The 22,461-nt window shown below is 42.2% G+C and overlaps 3 protein-coding genes across 3 annotated transcripts; all 3 read left to right on the forward strand.

The window, feature by feature from the left end:
• The first annotated feature begins 1,533 nt into the window (after window positions 1–1,533).
• Window positions 1,534–2,815, forward strand: LOC115754989 (peptidyl-prolyl cis-trans isomerase FKBP13, chloroplastic-like). The gene is made up of 5 exons (XM_030694206.2): window positions 1,534–1,967; window positions 2,065–2,157; window positions 2,265–2,325; window positions 2,397–2,465; window positions 2,545–2,815. Exons 1-5 carry the CDS (start codon window positions 1,620–1,622, stop codon window positions 2,607–2,609), a joined length of 636 nt encoding a protein of 211 aa, XP_030550066.2. The 5' UTR covers window positions 1,534–1,619; the 3' UTR covers window positions 2,610–2,815.
• A 715-nt stretch (window positions 2,816–3,530) lies between these two features.
• LOC115754990 lies at window positions 3,531–5,115 on the forward strand. Its single transcript, XM_030694207.2, has 2 exons — window positions 3,531–3,859; window positions 4,968–5,115. The coding sequence occupies exons 1-2, from the start codon at window positions 3,652–3,654 to the stop codon at window positions 5,108–5,110; spliced, it is 351 nt and encodes a 116-aa protein (XP_030550067.1). The 5' UTR covers window positions 3,531–3,651; the 3' UTR covers window positions 5,111–5,115.
• Window positions 5,116–17,525: 12,410 nt separating this feature from the next.
• LOC115754986 (vacuolar-sorting receptor 6) lies at window positions 17,526–22,109 on the forward strand. The gene is made up of 13 exons (XM_030694202.2): window positions 17,526–18,017; window positions 18,268–18,960; window positions 19,041–19,129; window positions 19,269–19,338; window positions 19,554–19,637; window positions 19,743–19,819; window positions 19,906–19,987; window positions 20,409–20,491; window positions 20,574–20,637; window positions 20,734–20,862; window positions 21,213–21,316; window positions 21,409–21,526; window positions 21,621–22,109. Exons 1-12 carry the CDS (start codon window positions 17,726–17,728, stop codon window positions 21,523–21,525), a joined length of 1,884 nt encoding a protein of 627 aa, XP_030550062.2. The 5' UTR covers window positions 17,526–17,725; the 3' UTR covers window position 21,526; window positions 21,621–22,109.
• Window positions 22,110–22,461: the final 352 nt, after the last annotated feature.

Consider the following 22,461-nt stretch of genomic DNA (forward strand, 5'->3'; position numbering starts at 1 on the left):
TCGACGGAGACCCGAAGGGGACGAGAGAACAGAGAAAACCTCTAGAAGCAGAGAGCCCTCCAAGTTTCGTAACGCAGCCGCAGCCGCCACTCTAAGATTAGTAGGAAGACGACTTATCAACTGGGTTGAAACTTGAGGACCATCCATCCATCAATGGCGTACGATCAAAGGCGACGGGCCAGTGGAGACGACGCTCGGTCAAAGTATTATATAACAAAGGGAAAACCCTAGTCTGTATTCTTTGCATACTGAATGAAAAAGAAAACCGAAAATCCAGATAATCATGACTTCATGAGTCATGAGCCCGTCTCTCTGTATATATAAATCTTGAAGTGTGGATCTGCTTAATAACTTGTGCACTCCATCGTCGAATCTTTTCTATCAAATGGGTTCGAAGCGCAAGAAACAACCATCCATTCGTTTGGCATCCCCCCGTCGTCACCGAGAAGCTAACCGTCGCCGCAGAGGCGAGGTCGGGTTTCTGCACTTGCGGCAAGATTGGTTTCTGGGGAGAAAAATATTGCGGACGCGTGATAGAGACGAGCTACTCTTATCTTTGGCTTCGGGTTCACTCCTTCCGGGGATCATCATCCCATTCGATCCGGAAGCTTGTCGAAGCAGCCAGGAAAATGGATGATATCCGAAACGTTGTTGAATTTTCAATAAGAGGGCGAATGCAAGAAAGTCTCTTTGCATGCCTTCTACTTCAAAGAAGTCCCAGCTGGCCTGAACAGAGACAAATATATATTCTTTGATCACTTTGGCAGCGATGGCTTCTCAGTCACGCGATCAAAACCCTTGGAAAACTTGACCGCTAATGGACCATGTCCACATCCAGCTTTTGATGTCGAAATCTACACATTGAGGCTGCCCGTCTTTTTTTTTTTTTTCCCGTCCGGTTACAATGATACAAGGACGTAAACATTAAACTCGATAAACGCAATGGATATTCGCAAGCCGTCTCGGCCGTGTGCATCGAATAAGGCTTCACTCATAAGGGGCCCCCGCATGGCCTTCTTGAATGTTATTTTTGAATGGGAAGATGGGTTTACCATGGAACTTTGGTTTTGTGAATGGTTTGACCACTCAATCGATTCCTTAGGACTAACTCAATTTTTGTTTTAGAGAGATTCGATTTTCACCATAAGTTACAAGTAGGGATAATCATATAAATGATTCATGAACTTTGATTTAATGTACAATGTGGTCCCTGAACTTTAGCTCAATACACAATATGGTATCTCAACTTTTAATTTGAGCAATATAGTATTAAAGTTCAGGGATTATTAGTGTCATTTTCCCTTGACAAGTATTAATCAATCATGAGCTTGTCGATCTAGACTTGGCCCAACAGAAAAGCCCAATCCAAGAGCTGATCCATTGGGTTGAGCATGATTTGGTGATTGATGGGTGGGTGATAGATGGCCAAGGGATGGGCCTTGTAAATCTTGGGCTGAAGGAGGCGTATGATCCTGTGTGTTGGATCCAGTTACTAGTTTTGGTCGAATGAAGTGAAGGAAGATTGATTATTGTCCACAGAAACCAGAAAGAATTATCGAAGCCTATCCATACACTTCCAGTTCGAGCTCCGGTTCCGGTCCTTCTTGCTCGGCGGGTTAATGGCAATAAGCAGCTGTTCCTGTTCGCTGCCATTGTGGCCGGGGCATTTCGATCCTGGGAACGTCGCGAAGGCTAGAACTGATTTATCATTCGTCGTCAGAAACAATGCGGATAAACCCAGGAACTGCACGGTCGAGCCTAGGCCGGACTTGTTGAGCACCACGACCGGACGAAGAGGAGCTATCGGGATGGGGTTAGGCCTCGTAAAGCTCGTTGCCTGGCAATCCTGGGTTTCAGGAGCAGCGGAGACGGCGCCGTGCGAGCTGACAGTGGCGCCTTCGGGGCTCGCCTACTGCGACAAAGTGGTGGGCACCGGGCCTGAGGCTGTCAAAGGACAGCTCATTAAGGTTACGACTCTCAAGACTTAGATTTCACTCTTTCCTTTGGCTTTCTCATTTCCTTTGGAGTAAAGAACATGTGTAGAAACAAGGAAAGCATTTGCAGGCGCATTATGTCGGGAAATTGGAGAACGGGAAGGTGTTCGACAGCAGCTACAATCGCGGCAAGCCTCTCACTTTCAAAGTCGGGGTCGGCGAGGTACTCCCTTTATCCCTTTCCGGCCTCTCTCGAGTTCGGTGAGGGACCGATTCTCAATTCAGAATCACCTAAACTAGCTTGTACTATTGTGTGGGAACTTGGTGTAGGTGATCAAAGGGTGGGATGAAGGCATTTTAGGTGGGGATGGAGTGCCGCCAATGCTTGCTGGTATGAAACTCCATTTGATCTGATGATCAAACACGTTCCTCCACATCTGTCTAAACACCGCCTAATCACAGGGGGAAAACGGATTTTGAAGCTGCCTCCGGAGCTCGGCTACGGCATGAGAGGAGCCGGCTGCAAAGGAGGTAACCTCCATTGATCCATGACAAACCCCATCATCATCAGAAATGAGCTATGTGCTTAGCTAAATTCCTGGTGGCGCAGGATCATGTGTCATTCCGCCGCAGTCTGTGCTCTTGTTCGACGTCGAGTTCATCGGCAAGGCTTGATGAGGCGCATGCATCACCGGAAGTTATCACAAACACAGAGGGGTGTGGAGATTTTTTCTTGACATGTAAATTGGGATCTAGGAGTGATGCCATGCCAGTTTCTGTAAAGGCTCTTCTATGGTCTTGCTTCACTTCATGTTCATACACCCGAACTCTTCATGTCTTACATCTGCAGACTCGAGAACATAAGTAATTGTCATTGGCATTATTTGATGCTTGCACAATACAGTACACTTCACTGAACAACAAGATGGTGCAAATGAAAACCAGGACTGCCCAGATGCACTCATAGCGTGTAAAACGCCCCGAAAAGGCCGAAATACCCGAAGAACAAAAGCAAAACTATACCGCTCAGAGGGGGACGATCGAAACGAAATGGAGAAACCGGTCCACATTTGCAAGTCACTCCGTTAGTCCGGAGTTCAAGACCCGATAGTATCGAAATGGGAAATCTCAACGTACTGTCATTATGATGTTAAAGTCGTTGAATCTTTGCTTAATGTGCAATGACATTGGGGCAGGGTACAAACATCACATTTACCCTGCCACAGAAAAATCAGAATTAGAATTCAAATTACTTATTCCCAACGCGCTCGTTTGTACGTGCTTGAATGTTCGAAACTGTCCTAATAAGTTTGTACAAATGATAAGATAAAAAAGTGGCATAATGACAATGAAGCCCTTCTCATAAATTGTAAAAGACCAGATTGGAAAGAGAAAGGTTGGGTATCAAATAAACAACGGTCTTCCCACCTAAAATATGTGGTATAAATATGCGATTTTGGCGAATTCCTGAGGTAATTTGCAAAAAAAGGAAAAGTACATGGTGTCAAATAGAATTATATTGTAATTGTGGAGGCGAAAATGTAATTTTGTCAAAGTAGTCAGCTGCAAGATGAAAACTCATAAAGCCGCCTCGCTTCCTGTTCGGTGCCTCCTTCCTCGGACGCAGAACAAAACCCTAGCTCTCCAGTGCCTCTCGTCTTCGTGGAGGTTCTTGTCGCAGAGAGAGAGAGAGAGAGAGAGAGAGAGAGAGAGAGATATGGCGAAGTCTATGAGATCGAAGAAATTGAAGAGGTTGAGAGCTATCCGGAGGGAGATCGTCGAGCCCTTCTACGACAAGAAGGACGCCGCGAAGCTCGCCGCTCAGGAAGCTGCTCTCGCCGCTCCGAAGGTCCCCGTCCCCGCTCTCCCCAGCTCCAGTTCCAATTCCATGGAGGTCGCCGCCGCCGCCTTCAACGGTTCCATGGGTATATGCTCTCTGCTTCTCCTTTTGTTTCATCTTTTGTCATTGTTGGATTCTGAGCGCAGCTACGTTGTCGTTCGGTGGTAACTGTTACCTTGTCATGTGTCGTTATGTCCATGAGTTCAAGTGGTTAGTTTAAGATCTTTCAGATGTTTGGTTTGGTGGTTTTTGGAGGTTGTGACTTCAATACTTGTAGCTTGTATAGTGAATATTGGAGAAACAAGTTCGAAGTAGCTTCCAATTCGTCTGCTGAATCACACATTGTTATATGTTGTGATGGAATTTGATTGCAAAATGGGTGATTGAATTCGCGATGAAGACGTCAATGCTGAATCATACTGATGCAGCTGCGAGATCATCTCCTAGACTTGAATAACATGTGAATTGGGATGTGTCACTTGCCTAAGGGATTATGCAGAGATTTCAGTAATTCGGTCACAGCTTGCCACCCCTGCTTTACTCATATCAAGCTTTAGGAAAGTAGAATAGCCCGATGCTACTGTAGTGTGCAACCGTGAATACACATGATGATTGAGGAGGGGAGTTCGCTCGTGCTGAAAGAGCCTTGCAGTGTTTTCCATTTCTCACAGCACGCACTTCTGCTTTACTTCCTCCTCCTATGCATGCCAATGACCTGTTCTGACTGACTCTGTTACTAGGAAATGAAGGAAAGCTATCAGATTTTAGCTGGACAAATCTGTTCTTGTTTCTTATTAGAAAGTCGGTGACTAAAAGATCGGTGGAGCAAGTCAATCTTATTAAGCTACTTCCTGCGTTGTGAATTACTGTGTTCTGCTTTTCACAAATAATTTCTTTCGACTTCTAGCTAAATTGCTCCAGGTTTTGATTAGAACTTCTGCGTGCAACGTAACAATTTTTGTTTTTGCATGCAATTGGCCTGATTTGCCAGCTCAAACATACTTAGGAATTGACAAATGATAGGATCCTCAAAGAATGGAAATAAGTCTTAAGCTCTGAGACTGGAAGAATTAATTTTGTTTTCACCTGGTTGGAACGAGATAATAAGTTGCCTTTGCCGTTTTAGTATCAACTCTCTGCTGTAGCTTTTTCCGTGGTGGTTAGATTGTCTGAATGATTTGGTGCTTGAACAGATATAGAAATGGCTGATGGCAATCAAAGCAAGAGTTCCTTGAAGCCAGCTGGTGGTGTAGGGAAGAAATCCAAGAGGAAATTCAAGGTGGGTAAAAACAAGCGCCACGGTAAGGGAAAGTTCAGGAGAAAGCGCAACATTTGAGCACCCTTTGGAGTAATAAAATGTCCCTACTCAAAATCTTTCTTGGCTGACTGGACCTGGGATAAGCTTCTACATCCAAGGATGAGGTTTACTTAATGCTTAGTTCGTATGTTTTTAACAATCTAGTAATAGTGTGCAAGAAGTTTGGTGGGGCAAGTGTCACGGTTCATGTTATTCAACCAGAATGCGATTTTGTTCCTAGTACTTGCAGAGTTTTTAGTTGGAATGATGAATCCCGAAGGAGAAATTCCGTCTGTTGCAATTGCTGTGGGTTGGTATTCTTCTAAAGAAACTGGCATACGATCCCTTGTACATATAATTGCAGTGTCACCATCTAAGTAGCACGGACACCCGACATGACATTTCGATACGTCACTTCTCAAAATGTAAAGAATTTTGACACATTGGGGCACGTTGTATATTAAATGTAGATTTTTATATAAAAATGATAAATTATCATGTGTATAAAAAATATCAAGCATTGAGTTTTTTTTTCCTTCTATTAAGAATTCGCAATTAGGTTTTTTTGGGACTGATGGGTATATTAATTTTGTGATGGTTGGATATAGTAGATTTATTATTGATTGGGTATATTAATTTTGGGGTGGTTGGATATATAACTTAAGAATGAGTTAAGCGATGATATAATAAGTTTTGTCCTACTCTGTATTTGGCAGCTGTCTAGGATAGGATAAAAGGTGAATATAGAGGGATATAATTAGGATAAAAAAATTCCAGAGAAGTGGGTGGGATAGATCAGAATAGGATTTCTCAATAGAGTAAACACGAGAAGAATTGGTTTTTTCTCACATCACCGCCTCTCCTTCGCGTTGGGCCACTGTGTTCGGTGGGGGTGTCAAAGTCGAATCGAAATGCCGAACCAAATCGCTAATTGAATCGAATCGAAAATTTTGTACATTTCGGTTACGTTCGATTTTCGATTCGCGTAATGAAAAATAACCATTCTTTCTTTTTCAATTTGGATTATTTTGGTTTGGTTCGGTTAATCGAATCGCGATCAGAAACATCTTCTTTCTACTTAATATTAGCCATTTGGAAAAAAATAATAATTTTTTTTACTTTTCCTTCTTTTTTTTTTTTTTTTGCCCTATTTTGGTGCAAAGGGCTAGGGGCCGCCGACCACACTGAATGAGGTCCGGTGGCCGGCGACCCTCGCCAGCCATGGGTGAGGGGTCGCAGCCCCTCGCTAAAGTTGAGATGATTAGAGATAAGACTAAACCAGAAACAAGGAATGCTCGTGAGAGACAGAGAGCGAAGGAGTGGCCTTCTTCTTCTTTTGAGCAACAAGAGAGCTCGACAGGTCTTCTTTCACAGAGAACAGAGAGCCCACAAAAGGAGGGGGCTCATTCTTCAGTCCATCCTTCGTCCAGTCTAGAGAGAGCAAAAATAGTCGAGAGAAAAAGAGGGAGCAGCGTGAGCAGGGGATGTGGTCATGGGATCTGCTTCTTTTTAAAAGAACGTGGGTTTAAATGGACAAAAAAAGGAAAAGGAGTTGAGAAGAGAGAACCAAAAGAAGAAAAAACAATGAGAAGTAGAACTGAGATTTCACAGGGGGAGAGCTCGAGAGGGAATAAAGAAGGACGTCAAAATAGAACTGTGATTCGGACAAAATAGAGATGGCTCTGGCTCGTGGATGATTGATCAATCGGTGGGAGATTGAAGAAATCACGATCTTGCTTTGGGATGTGTGAAGATGAATTAAAATTGGAGGCGACAAAGGGCTTTTCAAAGTGCATTTAGCAGATGCAACAGTAACAACGCTTGAAACAAAAAAGAAAAAAATGGAAAGAAAAACCGAAAAATCGAATTGATCCGAACCAAACTGAATTTTCGGTTCGGTTCATATTCAAATTGGTTTGCAATTCGGTTCGGCTTAGCTAGTTATTCTAACGTTCGATTCGGTTCGATTTTTTTGAAAAATCGAACCGAACCGTTGACACCCCTAGTTTTCGGGCACCTCTCTAGAGGGGGAGGCCTCTCCTTCGGCGACGGCGGCGACGGTCAAGTGTGGCAACTTCTCTCGCGACGCTAAGCTGGGGTCTCTAGATGCAAAATTGGGTATCTCCATAGCCTTATTGTTTAATTGATTGTTTGGAATGATATATGATCACGGCCCTCGTTCTTTAACTGCTTGAATGTTTTCAATATTCGAAAGGAATTTCTACATATTATAAAGAATTCATGATTGATCATTGACTTTCAAAATGGGTCTCAACATTCGAGAGGGCTCTCTTGGACAACCTGCATGAGTGCATCTTCGACATGCGAAAATAGGCCGAATAATTAGATTGTTCAGCACTTATTTACTCAATCAATAAGATAATGAGCAAGGCCATTGGTTATTTTCAAAGGATTTGACTCCAAATCAAGATCACCAATTCTATGGAGCCCGCTCCGTAGAAATTTTGTCCGAATTCAAATGACACATACCTTTGCTTAACAATAACTCACTCGTAAGAACTCGTTATTGAATAATTTTTAAAGCATATTAATGTTTCAGCAAAATAGGGTCGCATCTTGTCTCTACTTATCCAAGGTATCTTAATAGCATGTTAAGATGCGGGACTCGCGTGTCGCTGGTCACGTGTTGGGCTTTTGACACTTGTTGACCGCGTGTCGGAAAGTATTACGTGTAGGATCTGTTAATAGGTATATCGCATGTCGTGTGTAGGGGACCTACAAATCTCTAGGGCTCATGGTGAATGTAATTTCTGACGAGAAGACTGCTGTCAAGATTTGACTGAGCATTGTTTGGGCCACTGTGATAAAGAACATCGAACGTCCCCCACTTTTCACTAGGACTAGGAGGGAGGCCCATCAGCATATAGAATTTGCCTCTAGTGGGGCTGTCTCCTGTGACTTCAGCAGACAGTGTTTCGTGGGCCTAAAATCCATGACGGGTACGAACTTGAAGTTTCGATTGGGGCATCCATTTGACCAATCCGGCCTCATCAATGGGATATCATTTTGGATTTTGAATCCCTCGCCGATGGCTTGTGGCAGCAAGCAAAGGCAAATATCAGCCCGCCATGGGAAGACCATTTACATTAGCAAGGAGCTTTTTATGTCTTCATGCTGTTTCAAAATCATATGAATCCGATCCAACGCGGCCTATGTAAAGATTCGGTGCACAATCACAATGAAAGAAATCGTGAAAGCGAGAAAAAGAAATCGAGAAACAAAGTTTTATCCTGATTCGCTATAATTGGCCTTCTCTGTAGCTATTTATGAACCCAAACCTAAACTACCAATGGAAAAAATATGAGCTCAAACTATAAAAGTCATTAATGTTCAAGAGTGATGCCCCATGAACCCACGTGCTTTCCTGTTGATGGGGAGTATGAACTATGCCCTAACAAGCTACGGATCATGCTTAGATTTAACCCATCTACACGTAATTCGAACCATCAAGAAGATTATGTCAAGATAATGAGTCCTTTGTTCCACATCGAAAGCTACGGATCATGCTTAGATTTAACTCATCTACACGTAATTCGAACTATCAAGAAGACTATGTCAAGACAATGAGTCCTTTGTTCCACATCGAACCGTGTCGTCCGTCTTACGCTCTTACTCTTCTCACAAATCTTCTAACTATCAAGAAGACTATGTCAAGACAATGAGTTCTTTGTTCCACATCGAACCGCGTCGTCCTTCTTACGCTCTTACTCTTCTCACAAATCTCCACGCACGAACGATCGCTAACTTTGATCGAGAAAGGTCATCCAAAAAGTCTTGATTGACCAAGTAAAACTTGGCAAAGACTGGTTGACGTCAACTTGTCATGAAGCACCGTGTGGTTCAGAACCCTTCCCACACGCCCTGAGTCTTTGCCGCCCCCAACACGCACGACGAAGACCGACTCCTTTGGAGTCTCGCCTTTGTACAGCATTTCCAAGTCAACTCAATAAATGACTTAAACCCTACCTTGAAAGAGAGGGTTGACTTGACTTCTAGCTGCCCTGCAATGGCCTGCCCAAATCAGATTCCAAGTGGGTGCGATCTGTTTGCTCTGAAAGTGCACTCTCAACCTGAAAATATCCCCTCCATATCATGCTGCTATTTTGGTTCACCCTTTCTCAATCTCACGTGTAATTTGGGTTAGAAAGTGTAAATTGATTAGGTTTGAAGAGGTGGACGGAGCGGGAAAAGTATAAAAAAAAAAAATCAATTAATAAAAGGCTTGATGAGGTGCATGATTTAGCATAGAATTCATATATCACATGCAAGAAAATCCAGTAATAGTGTGCAAGAAGTTTGGTGGGGCAAGTGTTCCTGTTATGTAACCAGAATGAAATTTTGTTCCTAGTACTTGCAGAGTTTTTGTTAGAATGATGAATCCTGAAGGAGAAATGAGAATTTCTACGTCTGTTCCAATTGCTGTTGGTTGGTATTCTTCTAAAGAAACTGGCATACGATCCCCTGTACATATAATTGCAGTTTCACCATCTGTTACTAGGGCCTCGTTTGGTTCAGCATTGCAAATGAGCAATGGGACTCTAAAGTCCCTTGGCCAAATGCAAATGATGTTTGGTTCATTTTTTGGCTCACTTTGGGGAGATGCAATTACATTTCAAATGCTCTCCAAAGTCATTTAGCCCAAAATACCTTTAGAGGTACTTTAGACTAAAGGATTTTTGCAAAATGCAACTAATTTTTTTTTAATTTTAATTTTGTCACCGCCGCCGCCCACCGCCATCGCCTATCGGCCGCCATCATCGGTGGCCGCCGCCGATCGCTGCCGTTGGTCGCCGCCGCGCCGCCCATTGCCGCCGGTCGCCGGCCACCACCACTAGTCGCCGATCGCCGGTTGTCACCGCCGCCACCGATTGCCGATCGCCGCCGGTGTCGGCCGCTTCGGGTTGCCGCCACCGCCGGCCAACAATCGCCACTGTCTTTTTTTCAAAAAGAAAAAATATTTTACAAAATTCATTTTTCACCAAACAACATTTACGTCAAAGTTGCTTTCCAAATATGTTTTTTAAATATATTTTACCAAACACTACTTGAATTTTGAAAAAGACTTTTAGCCCAAAGATATTTGCATTTTCTCAACGTCCATTGGCCAAATGCTGAATCAAACAGGGCCTGGGTATATAGCATTTCGTGTTTAGGGGACCCATAAATCTCTAGGGCTCTTGATGGAATACTGCTTATCAAAATTTGACTGAGCATTGTTTGGGCCACTGTGATAAAAGAACATCGTACGACTCCTGCTTTTCATTAGGGGTGTTAAAATCAAACTGAAAAACTGAACCGCGAACCGAACTAAGTTAAAAATTTGTGCATTTGAGTTCAGTTCAGTAAGTTAAAAAAATTAAAAGAAAGTTTTTATCCCTTCAGGTAATTAAACAATAATCATTCTTTTGTTTTTGTTCGGTTTGATTCGATTCGGTTGATCAAATGTAGGGGTGATCGGTTCCCGGTCCGGTCTAATTCTCCTCAAGAACCGAGAACCGGACCGATGGTCCCGGTTCTCAATTTTTTGGAATCGGGAATCGGACCACGGGTCCGGTTCGGTTCTCGGGCGGTTCCATTGGACCGGAGACATGCAAAAAAAAAAAAAAATGCACCATTCCCGCATGCAGCACACGAGCTTTGCCGGCTATTTGGACGAGTACACTTTGTATGAATGGTTTAGTTCCTGCTGGACTCTTTGTAAGTATTATTTGCAGGATAAGTTGATGTTCTCTATCCTTTACAGCAGCTTCATTAAGTGGGTCGTCTGAAGCTTTTGATTGACAAATGGAAGCATCCATCATGCTTTACCATGACTGATTGTGGAGAGATGAGTTACTTCATTGTTGGCGTACACAGAGATTTGTTTGAATTAGATTTTGTTCATGTGTGATACGAGAATCCCTTGCTACTCCATAGGATTATTCTTTCAGTTGTCTTAGTGCCTCAAACATAGCACAAGGTTGTGAAATCTGCTGCAGACCATCTTCATTATGTTTGCTTTGCGTTTTATTGGTTTGTTTATTTCCCAAACCTTCTTTGTCTGGGGTCCAAAGGTCAGCTTCAAGTTTTCCCTTGATGATATACACCGAACTTAAACTAAAAAAATTCAATCGGTCCGGTCCGGTCCTAGAGGATCCTAGAACCGGGAACTGGACCGCTCCCTCTAGAACCGGGAACCGGACCACCGGTCGCGGTCCGATTCGGGCGGTCCCGATCCGATTTGGGCAATCCTGGTCCGGGTGGTCCGATTTGCTCACCCCTAATCAAATGCATTAAAAATTCTCAAAATAACCATCTTTTTATTTTATTTATTTTTTCTTTTTTAGGGCAAACTGGCAAAGGGCCCAACCCTCAGCCAATGTCGGCTCCACCGGATTTGAACCAAAAAAGAAAAAAAAAAGAGAAAGAAAAAATCAAAATCAAATTGAACCGTGGTTCAATTTGAGTTTATCTCTTAATATTTTAGGTTGGTTTAATTTTAAAAAAATCAAATTGAACTGAACCATTAACACTCTTTCTTTTCACCATGACTAGGAGGCGGCCCATCAGCATATAGGATTTCACTCTATTGGGGCTGTCTTCTGTGACTTCAGCAGACAGTGTTTCGTGGGCCTAAAATCCATGAAGGGTACGAACTTGAAGCTTTGATTGGGGCAGCCATTTGACCAATCCAGCCTCGTCAATGGATATCATTTTGGGTGTTGAATCCTACACCGATGGCTTGTGATAGCAAGCAATGGCAAATATAAGCCCGCCATGGGAAGACCATTTACATTAGCAAGGAGCTTTATGTCTTCATGCTGTTTCAAAATCATATGAATCCAATCCAAACGCGGCCTATGCAAGGACTCGACGCACAATCACAACAAAAGAAATCGTGAAAGCGAGAAACAAAGTTTTATCCTGATTTGCCTTAAACTAAGGCTACCTCCAATGGAGGATTACATTATAATTAGACTTCTTTGTAGCTATTTATGAACCCAAACCCAAGCTACCAATGAAAAAAATATGGGCTCAAACTATAAAAGTCATTGATGTTCAAGGGCGCTGCCCGATGAACCCATGTGCTTTCCCGTCGATGGGGAGTATGAACTATGCCCTAACAAGCTACCAATCATGCTTAGATTTAACCCATCTACACGTAATTTGAATTATCAAGAAGACTATGTCAAGACAATGAGTCCTTTGTTCCACATCGAACCGTGTCATCCGTCTTACGCTCTATGTCAAGACAATGAGTCCTTTGTTCCACATCGAACCGCGTCGTCCGTCTTACGCTCTTACTCTTCTCACAAATCTCCACGCACGAACGATCGCTAACTTTGATCGAGAAAGGTCGTCCAAAAAGTCTTGATTGACCGAGTAAAACTTGGCAAAGACTGGTCGACGTCAACTTGTCATGAAGCACCGTGTGGTTCAGAACCCTTCCCACACGCCCTGAGTCTTTGCCGCCGCCAACACGCACGGCGAAGACCGACTCCTTTGGAGTCTCGCCTTTGTACAGCATTTCCAAGTCAACTCAATAAATGACTTAAACCCTACCTTGAAAGAGAGGGTTGACTTGACTTCTAGCTGCCCTGCAATGGCCTTCCCAAATCAGATTCCAAGTGGGTGCGATCTGTTTGCACTGAAAGTGCACTCTCAACCTGAAAATATCCCCTCCATATCATGCTGCTATTTTGGTTCACCCTTTCTCAATCTCACGTGTAATTTGGGTTAGGAAGTGTAAATTGATTAGGTTTGAAGAGGTGGGCGGAGCGGGAAAAGTATAAAAAAAAAAAATGAAGTCATAAATCTATTTCATTGGTGTCAATTCGGTCCTAAACCTTTCAACCGAACCGATTTAGTCTACCCAACAAATTTAGGCAGGAAATCGCTGACGAAAATGCCGGTTGTCTCTCGTGGCACGGCCGGCATTGACGTGTATAATTTTTAAAATATTTTTTTTTCTTTTCAATGAAATAAGTTTAGGATTTTTTTTTTTTTTTGTGGGTGGAGCAATGTGAGCGGTCCATGGGGGTTGGAGTTGTCATGAGCGCGCCCTTTCACTTTGCTTTCAACCAAGTGGGAGTCGTCTTCGAAACTTCCGTGACGCGATGTTGAACGATAAGGCGTGAATCCATCCCCCTGGTGCTACTGCTACGAACTTGCTTCGCTTGGACTAATCTTTCCCCCGGGCAGGATCGGAGAAAACTGGGGAAGAGGGAAGGACCAACGTCAGCCTTAGCCTTAGCCTTTGATTGATCAGCAATTCTAGATGGGGCTGGCGTGAATCTTATGAACCGGGGAAAAGGGAGGGCGGGATAAAGCAAGGCGAAAGCCAAGTGGGACGACTTCGTGACCGAAAATCCTAAAATTTATTACGGAATTGCAACCGAGTTTCGAAAATTTTCAATAAGTGCAATCAAAATCCTAAAATTCGTCAAGTTGATGTCTTGTTAGCATTTTCCGTTTGTTAAATTTGGATGAAGTTAATGGAATGACTTTGATTGTAATTTCATGATAATTTTTAGGACTTAATTGTGTTTTTCAAAAGTTTTAGGGCTCAATTATAATTTCGTGATAAGTTTTAGTATTTTCGGTTCAGTTACGGTTAGTTTTAATATGTAAAGATAAGCCAAAATGAAAAGGTAGTTTGGTCTTTCTTTTTACAAAGAATACAAGCCCAGCGATTTTTTTACCACGTAAACTCTAACTCTCTCTCTCTCTCTCTTCTTGAAGAATCTAGTGTTTTTTTTTTTTAAGTGTTGTCAACATTCTACCATGCATGGAATCCACCCCCCGTTTTCCTTCTTGGATGAAGTTTTTCCTATCGGAAATATTTTCAAAAAATCTTAAACTTATCGCATTTTTTGACAAAATAGTTTGGTAAATTTGTCTCTAAACATTTTATTTTTTGCAAAAATTAATTTATAGTAAATCTTTGGATACTTTGCTTTTCAATTGAATCCATTTAGAATCTAGATTTTTTTTCTTTTTTTCTACCATGCATGAATCCACAGCGTTTTCCTTCTTACAAATTTTCCTATGGAAATTTTTTCAAAAATTTAACCCTTGCTATGGACATTTTAATTTTGTCAATTGAACTTTAAATTTCTAGATACTTTGCCAATTGAATCCATTCGGATAATTTTTTTCGAAAATAGTCGACGTGAACGTGGATGTCGGATGTCCCACAACCGGCGGTAATGTAGACAATTTTTATAATTTTTTTTTTAAATTCAAGTTTTTCTTCTTCTTTTTACTTTTTTTTTTCTTTCGGGGTGATTGGCCGACCCTCGTTCAGTGGCCGAGATCTGCGAAGGGGGATCTTCGAAGTACCAAATTACGAAGAAAACTCAATAAAATGGAAGGGGGGATCTTCGAATTGCCGAGAGGGGTTTATCGTTCAATCCAAAAGCAGTAAATCCTATCGCGGATCCCACGCTAATTGCAAGATTGATTTCATTTTTTTTTTTAACGTTTTCCGTAATATGAAGGAACTCCATTTATGTTACGACACTTTATGCTACCGGCAGAATAACCCAAAGTAGCAGTCAGAGATAGGGAATAGGTTGATTTTTCTTTTTTATAAATAAAGCAGAGACTAATTTTTGTAGGATAAATTAATATTTCCACGCGTAAAATGGGCTAGCAATAAAGGGCACGATGACAACACCTTATATAATTTCTTTCTCGGAGCAGAAATCTGTTTGGTTACGCAACTTCATTTTTCTACTTCTAGGGCATTTCTTTATAGCCACTTGACCAGAAATAGCGACAACCCCCAAGATCTTAGTGAGGCAACCAATGGAAACGAGATTCATCGAGGTTTGGCTTGATTATGCCTGCTCCTCTCTTCCGGCTCTAGCCGCCCAGATCATGCATAGTTCCTCCAGTTAAGCAGCGAGAGCGAGTGCCGCCTTATCACCAGTGCCGAAATCTCTATAACTAATCACGCTCTATATTGAGTAGTTCTTACCTCCAAATGGCCATTTTCATGCCTTGTACACACACAAAGCACAATAGATCCTCCCTCCAAAACTAGAAGCCGCACCTCTAGGTGTTTACAAATAGCGCCCCTTAGCACACTTTGTCTCTTTACCTAAACAAATGCCTTTCCTTTCCAAGGACAACCACTTCTCTCTCGTGTGTTTACGAATTGGTATTACAAGCTTCCGAAATAGATAGACTCGAGAAGCTCCAGGAAAAAAAAAAAAAAATACTCGATTTCTCTTTCTTTTTTTCCGTCCGACTCTATTTCTTTTGGTCGACTTTTCTCCAATTTATAGAGCTCCGAATTCGTATGTTGCATTTGGATCATTTAGCGGCGAAGAACGGGCAGAAGTGTCAAAATTTGTGTATAATGCTCACTTTAATGTCCATTTTTTTATCACTTAAGTGCCCTTTTTTTTTTTTTTATAAAACAATTATTTAATTGCCAACTCCGGTGAGTTTTGCCGAAAATCTTACATGGCACATTTTTTTTATTAATAACCTAATCCTATGTCACTTGCCGAAGGTCAACAGTAAAAAAAAATAAAAAATTAAAAAAATATTTAAAAAATAAGCTGATATCACTAAAAAAAAGTTATAAAAGAAAAGAAAAGGCAAGGTTGCACAGCCCTTGCCGCTGCAAATCAACCCAAAGCTTCCAAAATTTGATTCAAATGCTTAGATATCAAATCTTAGCTTCTGCATGATTTAAGTGTGAGCCTACATCAGACTTAAATGAGGCTATTAAATACTTGAATTAAGTTCTGTTACAATCAAAATATTTCAAGGACAATTCCCCATACAATGTCTTGATTCAGGTTGCTTTTGGAAAAAAAAAAAAAATACCTTTGTCTCCTTCAATTTGGTCAATTTAGTCCTAAACATTTTAACAATTTGCCAATTGAGTTCTTCCTATCAATTTTGGCTGAATCGTGGGTGGTGTTCTCTGTAACCTGGACAATTTTATAAATTTTTAAAACTTTATTTTTTTTTTTATTTCCCCTTTTCCAGGCCCGTCACCAACCCTTGCGACCACCATTAAAAAAGAAAAGAAATGCTAAAATATTCAGCTTTTTTGGAAAGAAATTGTAAAAATGTCACGTTAGGCCGGCACGGCTAGCATCCATGTAGAATTTTCACAAAATTGGCGAACTCAATTGGTAAATTGTTTGATTTAGATTAAATTAACAAATTAAAGAATTTAGTTCACATTTTTTTAGTAATTTCTCCACCTTTGCGGGTAGCCCCACTAGGGTCCATGGTTACTGGTTAGTGTAATATTGTTCATTCTAGTCACCCTTCACGAGCACTTGCATGACTTATATGCTGTATGTATATTGCGAAATCATGCGTTAGTGAAATCATGCTCCATCACTAACACATCCCCACTTAAGTAGCATAGATACCGATACACGACACGATACTTTGCTACTGTCATTTTTTAAAAAATAGAGAATTTCGACAAGTCGGGACACGTTGTATATTAAAAATACACATAATAAATTGTCATATATATATATATATATATATATATATCGGCTAGGGATTCTCGATTAGTTTTTTTTTTTTTTTTTGCTGGTTGGGTATAATAATTTGAAAATTGCTGGGTATATGATTTAAGTATATATATTTTTATAAATTCATATTTTGATCCCTAATTTATTAAAAATGCTTAAAATTGACAATGTTCGTGTCGAAATGGCATGTCGAGATACTGGACTCGAGTGTCACCGGCATGTCTAGAGCGCTGGTCACATGTCGATCACTTATCGAATATGACACGAAGGCTTTAGAATAGTGTCGATGCTTCCTAGATCCCCATCCTTGACCCTCTTTGAGAAGGTGGAGAATCGAACTCACCAACTCTTCCTTCTCAAGTGGGAAGGATGGTCACCGGGGCAACAACCTTCCCACCGGTCATACAAGATAAAGAGATATTGTAATTAATTATAAAAGAGCTTTTACCTTGATAGTTTGACAATATCATTATTATTTTTTACCCTACGATTTTTTAATTAATTAGCATTTTATGCAAAATACATGGTGATGGAGGTGTGAATTTACGGTAAGGAATAACTGACGATATTTTTATACTGTCACGAAAGCATTTTTCTTGATAATATAAGTCGTATTGCGTGTATTGGGTGTTCATGGCCTTGGCAAGAACAGAATCAAGCCAACGAAAACGCAGGGGGAGCTTAATGAAATCACATCAAATCAAGCAAGTAGGAAAGGTAAAAAAAAAAAAAAACAAAAACAAACAAACAGGGGATGAAATGAAGTGAAGGCCAGGCGCAAAGAGACGGTAAGAGATTTGAAAGGGACAGGTGGCTGAGCTGCACCAAGCAGGGTCGTTGGGGTGGCTCCGTCCGCCACCCTCCCTCTCTCTCCTCCCTTTTTCTTTACGTCACAGCTACATTTTTTCCAATATATTTAACCCATAGTCGTATGTATTTCTTTAAAGCGAACTAACCCAGGTGAATCTCTCTCTCTCTCTCTCTCTCTCTCTCTCTCTGTCTCTCTCCTTAGTCTGTCCATTAGTCAACCAACTCCTTCCTTCTTCCTTAAACTTCCCTCTCTCACTGTTGGATACAAACACCATTTCAGTTTGCATCAGGAAAAGAGCCTTCCAATCCAGTTCCACGCATACCCACCGCCATGGCTCTGCTCAGAGCCCTGCTTCTGTTGTTTGCATTGGCCGCGTGCTCTGTTTGTCGGGGTCACTTCATAGTGGAGAAGAGCAGCATCAAGGTTGTCTCGCCGCCGGCTCTGAGGTCGAAGCGGGATGGAGCCATCGGCAACTTCGGAGTGCCCAAGTATGGAGGCACCCTGGTTGGCTCCGTGGCCTATCCTGGCAAGGGTGTTTCCGACGGTTGTGAGGCCTTTGATGGCGATAAGCCCTTTAAGTTCGAGCCCCTTCGACCCACCATCCTCCTCCTTGACCGTGGAGGTAGCTACTCTTTCTCTCGAATTCCTTAGATGGGTCCGTGTACTTCCTTTCTGTGTTGTTGTTGCTTAGACTGGTTGTGTGGGATCATAGTACTTTGCCGGCTTGAAAAGATTGATTCCATTTGGTTTGTTTCAACGTTGATAGACATCAGAAAGACAGATCCTGTTCTTGATTTCGGTGGACAGTTCTGTTTGGCACGGCTCGTGGCTTTGATGCTAAGACAAACTTCTTGAATTCAATCCTGCTTCAGGTTGCTATTTCGCGAAGAAAGTGTGGAACGGCCAGCAGGCTGGAGCTGCCGCAGTGCTGGTCGCTGATAACATAGATGAGCCTTTGATAACCATGGATTCACCCATGGAGAGCACCGATGCTGATGGATACATCGAGAAGATTGGAATCCCATCGGCTCTTATAGAGAGGTCGTTCGGGGAGAGCTTGAAGCAAGCGTTGAATAAAGATGAACATGTCATAATAGAACTGGACTGGAGAGAGTCGATGCCTCACCCTGACGAGAGAGTCGAGTATGAGTTCTGGACCAATAGCAATGACGAGTGCGGGATACGATGCGAAGAGCAGATGAACTTCGTGAAGAATTTCAAGGGCCATGCCCAGATCCTCGAGAAGGGCGGTTACACTTTGTTCACGCCGCACTATATCACTTGGTACTGTCCTCGAGCTTTTACCGAGAGTGGCCAATGCAAGTCTCAGTGCATAAACCGTGGGAGATACTGCGCGCCAGACCCGGAGCAGGACTTTGGGGAGGGATATGATGGAAAGGATGTGGTGCTTGAGAACTTGAGGCAACTCTGTGTTCATCGAGTTGCAAAGGAGAGCAACCGCTCCTGGGTTTGGTGGGATTATGTGACCGATTTCCACATCAGATGTTCCATGAAGGAAAAGAAATACAGCAAACATTGCGGGGAGGATGTGATCAAATCACTTGGTGAGTTCTGTTCTTGGCAATTATTCAGTTTTTTTCGCTTCTGTGACTCTAATTGCGAATGAGCTCGACTATTTGGCCAGGTTTGCCTATTGATAAGATTAAAAGATGCATGGGGGATCCTGAAGCTGATGTTGAAAATGAAGTCCTGAAAACTGAGCAGGAGGTCCAGGTACCGCTTAGTCTTTGCTCCTCTTTTCACAGTGCGTGAGAAATAAGTAGATCTTTCGAAATTATCTCTAGAGCTAATTTAAAGACCAAAATGCTAACCAGGTTTTCTAATTCTCTCCATTCGTGTAACTGATATTCAGGTTGGCCGAGGATCTCGAGGTGATGTCACCATATTGCCGACGCTAGTCATCAACAATGTTCAATATCGAGGTTTGTTTTGCAATTCTAGGTGTTACAGTGTGACAAAATATTGAATTTGTGTGTTCTTCCCAATTGCTTGTCTAATGATTCTGTTTGCATTGCTCTCCTGTATCAATAGCTACAGACTGAATCGATATCTATGCTTTCCCAGTGTCTAATCTTTATGTTTAAATGAAAAATAGATGTGTACTTGTTGAGGAAGTTATCTATTTGTTATTCTCTAGGAAAATTGGAGAGAACTGCTGTGCTGAAAGCCTTATGCGCCGGATTTAAGGAGGGGACGGATCCTCCAGTTTGTCTGAGTGCAGGTTAATCTTTGTACTTCATTTATGTCCTTTTCCCAACAGATGACTTGCAGTTCAATGTTTGCAATATTGTCTGACACTTCCCGATGGCTTGATACTGCTTCACAGATCTAGAGACCAACGAGTGCCTTTATAGCAGCGGTGGTTGTTGGTGGGATGTCCAGTCGAACGTTACAGCTTGCAGAGTACAGTCCGAAGGCCTTCCTCGAACATTTTGCATTTAGTCCACACGTTTCAGTTCTGCGATTAAACCGAGTCGCTATTTTTCCAGGACACATTCAGAGGAAGAGTATGTGAGTGCCCCAATGTCCAAGGTGTTCAGTACAAAGGAGATGGCTATATATCTTGCGAAGGTACAGCTCTATGCTTCGCCAATGACTGTTGTATCGTAGACGCATTGTTTTTCTCCCCTGAAGTGCAGAGCATTCACCACATCCATCAATTTGAGCAAGTGATTTAGAATTGGGGAAAGGGTAAAAGAGAAACAAGTTCTGGGTGCTAGTGACTGTTGATGAATTTGGTAGATGATGAGAATATCTAGACGGTGATGGAGAAAATACTTCTGGTTGGCATGTGCCGACTTTTGGACATGGAGCTGGGGACATAGTATTCAGCTATAAATTCACTTTTGCAACTAGTTTTTTTGTGAATTCATGCTTCCGCGCCTTCCTTGCTGGTGTTAAAGATACCGTTGCAACTGTTTAACGCAGTATACCGAGAGACCAAATAGTGAATGCATTAGCTTAGTACTCACTCTTGGTCCATGAATGGCAGCATTTGGACCTGGACGGTGTGCCATCAGCAATGGAGGCTGCTGGTCAGATTCCAATAAGGGGATAACCTTCTCAGCATGCTCAGTTCAGTATTGCTACTCGGTCTTTTGTTTGCATTACTTTCTTTACTACAATCGATGACAACGTTTCTTGTTCATATGAATAGGAGTCTCAATTGTCTGGATGCAGCTGCCCACCCGGGTTTCGTGGGGATGGTCACAAATGCGAAGGTGCGAAATTTTACCTAAGTGACTCAAAAAATCATCTTTGCATAGTTATCTGCAACTTCGACAGTCCGTCAACATTCTGCCATCATCGTTTCACAGATGTTGATGAATGCAAGGAACGTTCTGCTTGTCAATGCGACGGTTGCTCATGCAAGAACACATGGGGTGGATATGCCTGCAAGTGCAAGGGAAACCACATATACATCGCGCAGCACGATACGTGCATCGGTAAGGCAATCGTATTCTACTTGTGTAACCGTTTGCACACCAGCCCAAGATCTGCAGGAAGCAGTCTTGAAAATCTTCTCTTCATTGGAAATCAGCTTCTAAAATGGAAGCTTTGTACTGATTAGGAAACTGCAGCTGCTTCTTCATGTTTAAGCTACGTTTTCTCTTTGGTGAGACAGAACTATGCATGACAGATGATAGTCATACATATATCCTGAAGGGCCTCACAAAAGAATGGAGATGAACTAAGAAAGTAGCTGGCATGGCCAGATTTATGTTCTTACCAAAAAGAAAAACTGCATAGACCTCTAATTCACAAAGTAATAGTAACTTTGCTAACAATTCTGCAGAGAGGAATGGCTCTAGACTTGGATGGTTCGTCACGGTTTTGGTATTGGCAGCTGTAGCAGGTGTTGCAACTGCCGGATATATCTTCTACAAATACAGGCTCCGGGTATGTGGAACATACATGGTCGAGCAGATTCATATCCCTTTCTCTCACCTTGGCAACGAGCTGATATTTTGCTGAAAATTTGCACTTTGCAGTCTTACATGGACTCGGAGATCATGGCAATCATGTCTCAATACATGCCGCTCGACAACGACCACCCACCTGAAGTTCAAACAGACGTTCAGCCGCTACGAGGAAGAACGACGGTGTGAGGTAAGTGACTTGACAAGCACTTCGATTTTGACCTCCTATTCTCGAGGAAGCCGGGCTTTACATATTAATCCTTGAACTTGTTGTACTTTGGCAGGGAGAGACAATACACAGAGTGCCATGTGAAAGCAGTGACGAGAGGAAGTTGCTTCCTGCCGAGGGCGGACTATATTTTCTTTTCCTTGAGCCATGGTTTACATTCCGGGGTGGTTTCGTTCATCGCAACACAACTTAGGATTGTGCTAATTATATCACACAAGGATAAGTCTTGGCAGACCCCTCTTGCTTTCTGGACAGGAGTTGTTGAGTTGTATATATGGGCATTAGCTATAAGCCTCAGTCTGGGGGGTTCACGTAGAGATTTTACAGATGTGAAGAAATAAGGTGAAAGAACCATAATGTACTAGAGCACTTACAATAGATGTCAGTAGCAAAGCAGTTGCAATAGATCTATCCATATTCCTTATCTTACAGCGAGATGATGGTGACCACTGTTCATTGAGTTCTGTTTTCAATTGGCGTACCTGTTTCCGGCCTGAAATATGCAAGAGATGGATGGTTCTTTACATGCACCACAGATTTCGTCCAGCCGCTTGTAATCTTCTTTTCCAGTTCATTAATAACTAAAGATGATCTTTCAACCCCATGAACATGACCAGACAAGACAAATCAACCAAATGACGGCATACCGAGTTTAAGTACTTCATTGATTATATTTGGTGACATTTTTGCATAAGAAAAGAAGCATAATAGGCACAAGACAATGCCTACTTTACAATTGGCAACCTGCCTCACCCTGTGCAGGCTCATTTATGGGCACGACCGCCAAAAGAAAACTACACCAAAGCAGGCAAAGCAGGAAGCGAATAGATGTATAAAATGATGAGGAGTGTTGCTTAGCGAATGAAGCAAATTATTTGCCTCTTTTCACTACTTGC

Source organism: Rhodamnia argentea, chromosome 3 (assembly GCF_020921035.1).
Source record: "Rhodamnia argentea isolate NSW1041297 chromosome 3, ASM2092103v1, whole genome shotgun sequence".
Lineage (NCBI taxonomy): Eukaryota > Viridiplantae > Streptophyta > Magnoliopsida > Myrtales > Myrtaceae > Rhodamnia > Rhodamnia argentea.

Excerpts from the sequence above, each read along its gene's own strand:
- LOC115754989 (XM_030694206.2), top strand. The coding sequence starts at position 1,620 with ATGGCAATAAGCAGCTGTTCCTGTTCGCTGCCATTGTGGCCGGGGCAT. Across the intron at positions 2,326-2,396 it reads AGTGCCGCCAATGCTTGCTG|GGGGAAAACGGATTTTGAAG; the intron begins GTATGAAACTCC and ends GCCTAATCACAG. Across the intron at positions 2,466-2,544 it reads AGGAGCCGGCTGCAAAGGAG|GATCATGTGTCATTCCGCCG; the intron begins GTAACCTCCATT and ends CTGGTGGCGCAG.
- LOC115754990 (XM_030694207.2), top strand. The coding sequence starts at position 3,652 with ATGGCGAAGTCTATGAGATCGAAGAAATTGAAGAGGTTGAGAGCTATC. Across the intron at positions 3,860-4,967 it reads CGCCTTCAACGGTTCCATGG|ATATAGAAATGGCTGATGGC; the intron begins GTATATGCTCTC and ends GTGCTTGAACAG.
- LOC115754986 (XM_030694202.2), top strand. The coding sequence starts at position 17,726 with ATGGCTCTGCTCAGAGCCCTGCTTCTGTTGTTTGCATTGGCCGCGTGC. Across the intron at positions 19,130-19,268 it reads AAACTGAGCAGGAGGTCCAG|GTTGGCCGAGGATCTCGAGG; the intron begins GTACCGCTTAGT and ends ACTGATATTCAG. Across the intron at positions 20,638-20,733 it reads GGATGGTCACAAATGCGAAG|ATGTTGATGAATGCAAGGAA; the intron begins GTGCGAAATTTT and ends ATCGTTTCACAG.